The sequence below is a fragment of the Trachemys scripta genome, chromosome 1 (assembly GCF_013100865.1).
Source record: "Trachemys scripta elegans isolate TJP31775 chromosome 1, CAS_Tse_1.0, whole genome shotgun sequence".
NCBI classification, from domain to species: Eukaryota; Metazoa; Chordata; order Testudines; family Emydidae; genus Trachemys; species Trachemys scripta.
Window position 1 is genome coordinate 196,540,638 of NC_048298.1, and position 9,130 is coordinate 196,549,767.

Genomic DNA, 9,130 nt, shown 5'->3' on the forward strand with positions numbered 1-9,130 from the left:
GAGGGAGGGGGGGGAGTCGCTGTCCTGGCATTTCCTCTCGAAGTAGGTCAGACAGCCGGTCCCTGCTCCGAGGAAACACGTGACCGGTCGCCAGCTTAGCGGAGCGGCTGCTCCCTGCAGTATCTGAAATCCCAGCCTGCAGCACCGCCGCACTGAGATGGCTGCCGCAGTGGTAAATGCCGGGGGGAGGGGAGCGGGTTCCCCGTCACAGCGCCGCCCAGCGAGGGCCAGACTCGGGGTAACGGGCGAGCGCGCGGCTTGCGTCGGCTCCCCGGGCTACTTGCCCCGCTTCCTCTCCGCGCTCAGGCACGTGGCCAGAGTCCCCTCCCCGCGGCACGGATACGGGAGACCCGCGGGCCCGCCGCGACCCCGGGCGTCCCCCTCCCCCCTCGTTAGATGCGGCCCCCAGAGGCTCCGCCCGCGGGGGGGGGGGGCGGAAGGGAGGAGGCAGCGCGAAGCCGGGTCCGCCCGCGACACTCGCCGGCAGCGTGTGAATTACGTTCTGGCCCAGCTGCGTCACTGGGGCCCAGGCAGGCAGGAGCGGCGCGAGAACAAAGGAGTCTCTCCCCGCCCCCCCGCGCGCCCGTCCCGGAGCGCGCGAGACAAAGGCCCGGCCCAGCCCAGCCCGCCGCCTGCCTCCGTCACACGCACAATGGCCGCCATTGTCTCCCCCCCCCCCCCAGCCGTTCCTCGCAGCCGCCGCCAGGGGTCCCGGGCCTCACACAAAAGCCGGGCTTGGGGCCTGCTCGCCAGGCCGCAGCGACACGCGCAGCCCGGGGCCCAGGAAACATCCGTCCATCCCTCGCCCCGGCCCCGTCATCGACCCCAACGCGGCGATTAGTCGCCCCACGACGGAAACTGCGCAACAATTAAATGCGCAAGAAGCCGGGGGAGGGGGGGATTAAACAAGAAAAAATAATTCGCGACGCCATCATCGAGAGGGGATGCCGAGTTCGCAGGTTTCAGGCCAATCGTGACTCGCCATCGTCGATTACCGCACGGCCCCGGCGGACCCTCACCTGCTGGTCTAGACTGAGGGCATTTTCCACCGCCACATGACTCATAACGAGAGATCGTCTCGGGAGGTCGCGCTCCGCGTCTAGAGAATCGGATTCGCCGGGTCTCGAACTCGCCGCTGCTGCTGCTTGTTCGCCTCGAATCGTTTCGCTTCTCTAACTGAAACCCCCCTAGCTCGGCCCGGCCCTTATATACCCCCGCCCCCTCCCTGCCAACGCGCTGACTTCAGCACGCAAACTACGCCCTCTCTCGGCTCGATCCCTTCCCCCACCCGTGCAGCAAGGATCTCGCGAGAGAACCGGCAACTGTGTATTAAGGAAGGGGAGGAATCCAGGACTATCGCGAGATCTCCGCACGCTCGTCCCCTCGGTTTTCGACGGCTGAGGCTCCAGGAATGTCGCGCGAGATCTCCTACCATGGGCTTCTATGACCCCAAGCGGAGCCGCTCGGCTTTCCTGGAGGATACCGCGAGATCTCCTCCTGGTTGCCCCTACCCACCCCCTTATTCTAGGAGAAAAAGATCCCGAAGTCTCGCGAGATATTTTTGCTCTCCCCCTCCCCTCGACTCAGAGCTCGCGAGAACGCTCTGTCAGCCTTTCTCTCGCGCGGGTACGGAACGTTCTCTCCAGAAAGAGCCGGAATCTAGGTCACGTGGGCGGCCCTGCGCGGGCCCGCCGCCATATTATGAGCTTTGCCGGCGGTGCTGCGCAGAGTCTAATGGAGGCGCGGCCCGGCCCGGCCCGGCCCAGCCCAGGCTCGAGCGCTGCGAGCAGCGGTGGGGCGGGAGAGAAACTGCTCATATAACCGGGGCGCGGCGTGACCCGTCCGGCCCGACTGTGACCTAGATCGGGAGCCCGGGCAACGGGGCGAGATGACCCCTCCCCGCGGGCTGGTGCCCCGTGGCAGCTCCCCGCACGGTGCAGGCCGGCCTGTCCCTCCCGCCCCCAGGGTCGCTGTTTCTTCCCGTTCCGGAAGATCCAGTCTGGTCCCCCCGTCCCCCATCACCTGAGCTCGGTCACGGGGCTGGTGGGATCCGGGCAGTTGCCTCTGCTCCGGCTTTGGCTGCGGCACCCTGCCTCGTTGCCTCTGCCGCCATCGTCTGCCCAGCACCTGGCACCGAGCCTGGCAGCCCTTGTTGCCTCCATCTCATAGACTCATAGACTTTAAGGTCAGAAGGGACCATTATGATCATCTGGTCTGACCCCCTGCATGCTGCAGGCCGCAATACCCTTCCCTGGACTCTTCCGTTGAAGTCCCCAATCCTGTGTTTTAGTGACTTCAATCGGCTGAGACCCTCCTGCTAGTGATCCCTGCCCCATGCTGCCACTATGAGCAGTGTGTATATGAAAGGCAGAGAGAAGCGTCCCACAGCGGCTGCACCTCCAGGCGCCCCTACCCCAGCCAGCCTGTGCCAGCAGGTACCAAGATTAATGGTCTACAGTGAAATGCACCAGCTTGACTTTTGAGACACGCACTCTACCCATCAGACCTATTTTGCAGTGATGTCCGCTGCGAACTTTGGTTTGGCAGTGATGGCAGCCTTGTTTTACCACAGCTTCTGCCATAAGGGGGGGAAGGGATAGCTCACTGGGTTGAGCATTAGCCTGCCCAAACACAGAGTTGTGAGTTCAATCTTTGAAGGGGCTATTTAGGGAACAGGGGTAAAAATCTGCCTGGGGATTGGTCCTGCTTTGAGCAGGGGTTTAGACTAGATGATTTCCTGAGTGTCCTTCCAACCCTGATACTCTATGATAAGCACAGTTCCCATCAAAATCCATAAAGCCACCACCTTATTCTCAGGATTCAGCTGTGTTGTAATGTCTGCAACGCACTGTTGGCTAGGCAGGCAACTAGCTCTTATTTATTATGCAAGAGCATGATTGTGTGCAGAAAGGGCAGTAACAGTTAAAACAAACTTACGTTTCATCCACCTGCTGTATCATTACAAACCTTGGATCTGGTCCTGCAGATATTCGTAATGTCAGTCACTTGAGTAGTCTCATCAAGGTCAGTTAGACTACTCACTTTTAGGTCAGAGCCCTCAGTTATAAGTTATCTGTGCCAGGAATTGCACTTTCACTACATATTTATATAGGACTTAACACAACTGGGCACTGATCATGGCCTGTAGGGCCCAGATCCACAAAAGGACTTAGGCACTTAAGTCCAAAAGTTCGGCACTGCCAAGCTCCTCGAAAGCTGCTCAGCTGCTGTGTAACATCCTGTGGCCCCTAGCTTTTTGCCATAAAGAAGAGGTCCTCATACTGGGTGGCACAGAATGGGGGGGTGGGCATGAGAAGCTTTTTTGGGGGAAATTTCACACATTCAGAGCTAGGTGGCTGGAGAGCAGTGGCTGCTGGCCAGGCACCCAGCTCTGAAGGTAGCACCCCCACTAGCAGCAGCAGAGAAATAAGGGTGGGATGGGATTGCCATCCTTCTGCACTGCTGCTGGCAGTGGTGGTGGCACCTTCAGAGCTAGGCACCCAGCCAGCAGCCACCACTCCCTGCTCTGCCTTTAGAGCTGGGTGGCCAGAGAGCAGCAACTGCTGGCTGGGTGCCTTGGCAGGAGGGCATAATCTACTACAGACACAAAGAAGTGGGGGTGGGTGATCAAATAAGTTTGAGAACCACTGTGTTGATGTCCCCATGGCAGCTATGTTTCTGCTGCTGGGCATGTGTGCAACACCTATCTCACACTTAAGCCCCAGCAAGCACCTCAAGCCAGGTGAAGATAGGTATTACCCTCCCTGTCTTGCCTGCAGGACCTGATCTGGTAGGTAAGCTCTGAGCACATGTACTGGATCATTAGACCATATAAGACTCCAGAGGAGTTGGTGCCTCCCTTGTAACCTTTTGTCTAGTTAGTGCTTATAGCTCTCACCTGATAGCTCTCAACCTCAGAGACCTGGGTTCAAAGCCCCTCTCTGTCTGATGGACAAAAGGGATTTGAGCAGGGATCTCTGACCTCTTGAGAAGTGTCATAACAGCTTCAACAGGAGAGACTGAAAAAGACACACATACGCCCATCAGAATATCTCATAGCCCTATGGTTAGGACACTCCGAAGAGGTGGGACTGGAGATCCCCTCTTCAGATCCTTTCATCCCAGTAAGCAGAGGGGAAAATGAACCTGGGTCTCCTCCATTCCAAGTGAGTGCTCTAACTTGACTTAGGTTCTTTCACAATGTAGATACACCCTTAGCTACAGATGCCATTGGGGTGGGGAGGGGGAGTGGCACATAGAGCCACATCACCTACTTCACAAGGGCTCTTCTTCTACAAACACGAAAGGAGAGGATTCCCACATCATCATAAACATAGGTTGACATATTACTGTTATTTGTACTCTCCTATAATACCTGTGCATTCTCTCCTATTCAGATGTGATTTGCGACCATCTCCTACCCCCAAATTCATAAACAGGCTTCCCCCAATTTTCCCTAAAGTTGACACCAGACAGTTTGAAGTCCTCTCCTAGGATTAAACTCTAGCAGACTTAGGTACAAGCAAACAACCCTCCAAATGAATTGAACATAGCCCCTTTCACAGACATATAACCAACTATTTAAGGAGCATTCTCTGTTTTTTAAGCAACATATTTACCATTCTTCTGCTTCTGCTTTGTTCCTCCATAAAGCTCTCCTAGCTGAATGTGTCTCAACAGAGTTTAAAAAAAAAAAAAAAAAGCATATCTGTTTTCCCCCAAATGTGTCTATTTATATAATTTAAATGTTTGTAGGTGTGTCTCCATCACTAATGATGTCTAAGATTAGTATAAAAATCACTGGTTCTGTATTTTAAAGGAAAACTGTTGGGTAGTTTAGAATCCAAATTTAGTGTTTAGAGGGGAAAGCGTTCTAGAAAACCTATTGTTAACATAAAGATTTTAATTCATTTTCTTCTACATTTTGTTTGGATTTAAACATCCCCCTACAATGTTTGCCACCCTGACACAGTAGCCTCCCCCAGCACCCACACCCCCACCAAGCCCCAACCACCTTCACCTGGACACCCCCACAGATTCCACTTCCCCCTGCACCCGGAACCTCCCAATGAGCCCCTGTGCATCCAGATCTCCCCCCCACTCCCGCATCTGGACCCCCGACTGAGCAGCCCACACCAAGACTGCCCCACACCGAACCCTCTCACCCCACACACTAACCTGTGCATACTTGGATCCTGCCAGGCTAGCCCCATACCTGGATTGGGGGGCGGGGCTGGACATGTGTGCAAGACTCTGTCCCTCTCACTCACTATCTTGGTGCACCTGGCATGGAGGGGTAGGGGACAGGCTTCAACAGTAGATTTGTTTGATGTGTGCATTGCATGTGCTGAAGAAAACCATAATTACGGGACAGGGTCTGTTTTGTGCTGAGAAAACAGTTTAGACTTATTTTATTGAACAACAACAAAAGGTAGTAGCCGTCCTATCCCAGGAGAACAGGGTGTATTTCTTTCTAAAAAGGTGACACAGAGAAAGAGAAAATCTGATCCAGCGGTCTTTCTGAAAGACATATTTTGACATATGTCATGTAAGGATTTCAGTTTAGTAAGGTTAATAAATACAAAGTGGTTATTAAAAATGAAATTAACTGTGTGGCAAGTGATGCAAGCAGATCTGCTTATGCAAGATACGTGTGCCATAAGGAGAACTTATGTGCAAAATAGAGATCTCAGTTTGGAGTGGGCTATACAAATCTTGTTTTGTTGATGTTGCTTTCCCTTTTCTTCTCCTCCCGCATGTTTGCCTGGAGTTTGGGGAATAAACTGAAAGCTGAATTCAACTGAAGTTCATCTGATTTCAGGTCCTCGCTCACAAATGGACCCAGGTTCACTGGACACCCAAGTGGAGCAGTTGTATGGAATCAATAGGGATGGTACCAACAGGTGTCTTTAGAAACATCCTGGGGCTCTATAGCCTCTTCTAGTTCCCATAGAAAGAGCTAGAGGTCAAAGGGCAGGTCTACACTAGAAATTTACATCAGCGCAGCTGCACTGATGTAGCTGTAGCACATCTGGGGAGGATGCTTTAAGCCAATGGGAAAGAGAAGCTCTCCTGCCGACATAGCGCTGTCTACACAGGGAGGGTTAGAGTCAATATAACTATGTCGCTCAGGGGCTGGATTTTTCACATCCTTGAGTGATGTTGTTATACCTCAGTAAGTGTGTAGTGTAGACCTTGCCAAAGACTCCTGTGACTTCAATGGGAATTAGATCAAGCACCTTGAGAAATGACTCTAAAAACCTATAGCAGGGATATAATTTTCTATTACATTTTATAGGATGATGCAAAACATCTATGGAAAAGTGACTCTGTTACCTTTAAAAGTTTTAATTTAAGTAAAATATTACTCTGTTTTAAATTAGGTCTACCAAATTATTTTGCTCTATCTAAAACCAAGAAAAGCTAATGGAAAGGAAAGACGATTGCTTCTACATTAAGATAAATACAGTATTTCTATATTAAGACAATGTTTATATAACTCTAAAACCAGGGAGACATGATTCATAGTTACATGAAAGTGCTTGGTTCTGTTTATCAAGAATTTGTTTTTATGTTAATGTTGATTTTTAAGTGGTAGCTGGTAAACATGGCAAATAATTAAGTTAAAATTTTAAAAAGGGTGATTATATAATGAACATAAACTGTTTTTGTGATTTTAAGTACATTGTAATTTAACTACCACTAACAATCAGTAAATCCAGAAATTAGACCGATTCATATTATTAAGCCCCTTGCCCCCCAAATAGAGAAGTCAAATTATGCCTATGATCTTCCTTACCCCCACACAGCCGAGCAAGCAGAAAGGTACTACATCCCCTCTAAGGGGAATGAGCATTTGTACTTTCACTATCACCCCGGTTCCTTGGTGGTGGTGGCTGCTACAAATGGGAGAGACAAGGACACCAAGCATTGATCCTGAAAGGCAAAGATTTGAAGAGGCTGGACTTGTTTGGATGCAAACTTCATTCTACAGGTAGTCTGCAACTCAGAATTGCAAACCAACAGGTACTCGTGAGCACTATGATTTCACCTACTGGGAGAACATTCTAAAATTTGCAGTAATGGTGGATGGGGGCAAGCCAGTTGCCACAACTGCTATCCAGGACAGTTTGGATGATGTAAATGCAGCCCAGTCTCAAGATCTGCGGAAAAGAAAGGGCAAGGGTTATAGGAAATAACATCCGTCACCCTCTTTTTCAGCATCAGTATGCTCATCCCGTCCAGCCATCTCATTCAAACAGACATTTTGTTTCATTGGTCAAGGGCAATGTACCAGTTACTCTAGTTCCATCTGTTTCCCACCTTTTGTTTACAAATCACTTGCCCACTTCCTATGTGCTTGGACCGACATAACATCAGATTGGTGGGTCTTAAGGATAGTGGAACTAGGATACGCCCTTCATTCAATTAATTTCTACTCCTCCTTCCCACCCCCGTTCTCCACCACTCTCACGAGATCGTCCTTCAACAAGAGGTTCAATTGCTTCTTCAGGCAGGAGCCATAGAGGAAATCCCATTGAGCTTCTATTCTCACTAATTCCTTATCCCCAAAGCAAAAGGAGGTCTCAGGCCTATTTTAGATCTAAGAGAGTTGAACAAATTCCTGAAGAAAATAAAATTCTGCATGATTACCCTAGTCTCGATTATTGCTCCCCTTGAACAGGGGGACTGGTATGCTGCCCTCAAACTTAAAGGATGCTTACTTCCATGTCGCAATACGAGACAACCTTCAGAAGTTTCTCAGATTTGTGGCAGATGAGTCCACTATCAGTTCACATTCGATCTCTCAGCTGCTCCTCAGGTGTTCACAAAGTGCCTGGCAGTGGTGGCAGCACATCTACAAAAATCAGGAGTTCGTGTGTTCCTGTCCCTGGACTACTGGTTGATGAGAGACTGGTCTGAGGCTCAGGTGTTATCCAGTGTAACCACCATCCTGTCCACATTCAACGTCCTGGATCTTCTAGTAAATTGGAGCAAGTCAGTCCTAAAACTGGTACAGAGGATAGAGTTCATTGGAGAAGTCTTAGACTTCACAAAGGCCAATGCCAAGGCCAAGGCTTTGCTACCAGAATCCAGATTCAAAACACTGCAAGGCTTGGTGCTGCAACTGAAAGCATATCCTCTCAACATGGCATGCAGCTGCCTCAGTCTGTTGGGTCACATGGCAGCATTGTATCTATGTGGTTCAACACGCCAGACTGCATCTCCTTAATCTGCATGCACGGCTAGTGTTGGTATATGTCCCAAGTTGTCATCATTTGGACAAAGTAGTTTAGGTGCCCTTGTCAGTTTTGTCATCTAGGGATTGGTGGATGCACCCTCTGAAAGTCTGTGTGGGGATCCCCTTTATCCCCCTGCTATCAACCCTCACTCTAGTCACAGATGCATCAGCCCTGGGCTGGGGGCTCATATGAGGTCCCTGCAGACTCAAGGTCTCTGGTCGTCTCAGGATCTAATGGTTTATGACTAGCCTATTCAGCTTTCCTCCCACATATAGTAGGAAAGAAAAAACGGTTACTCACCTTTTTGTAACTGTCGTTCTTCGAGATGTGTTGTTCATGTCCATTCCAAGCAGGTGTGTGCATTGTGCCCGCCAGCTGAAAGATTTTTACCATAGCAGCGCCTGTAGGGTCGGCTTCGGCGCCCCCTGGAGTGGTGCCTTCATGGCGCCATATATAGGAGCCCGCCGACCCTCCACCCCCTCAGTTCCTTATTTCCGGCACTCCGACAGAGGGGCAGGAGGGTGGGTATTGGAATGGACATGAACAACACATCTCGAAGAACAACAGTTACAAAAAGGTGAGTAACCATTTTTTCTTCTTTGAGTGATTGTTCATGTCCGTTCCAAGCAGGTGACTCACAAGCCTGAACCTAGGCGGTGGGGTCGGAGGTCACTGCAGACTGGAGTATTGCATAGCCAAAGGCTGCATCATCTCTGGCCTGGCGCATGATGGCATAGGGCACCGTAAAGGTGTGGATTGAGGACCACATGGCTGCTCTACAAATTTTCTGAATCGGGACCTGTGCCAGGAACGCAGCGGAGGAGGCCTGCGCTCTTGTGGAGTGGGCTGTGATAGGCGGGGCTGGTATGTTAGACCGACACTAACAT

At 50.9% G+C, this 9,130-nt stretch overlaps 1 protein-coding gene across 4 annotated transcripts in view; it reads right to left on the reverse strand.

The window, feature by feature from the left end:
* The window catches only part of DDX3X (DEAD-box helicase 3 X-linked), a 31,819-nt gene extending 30,624 nt beyond the window's left edge, over nt 1-1,195 (reverse strand). For all 4 annotated transcript variants that reach the window (XM_034754250.1, XM_034754242.1, XM_034754233.1 and 1 more), the window contains exon 1: nt 1,020-1,195. In XM_034754250.1, coding sequence (XP_034610141.1) covers nt 1,020-1,064 — 45 coding nt within the window. In that variant the 5' untranslated portion in view covers nt 1,065-1,195. The remainder of the gene's footprint in view (nt 1-1,019) is intronic.
* Nucleotides 1,196-9,130: the final 7,935 nt, after the last annotated feature.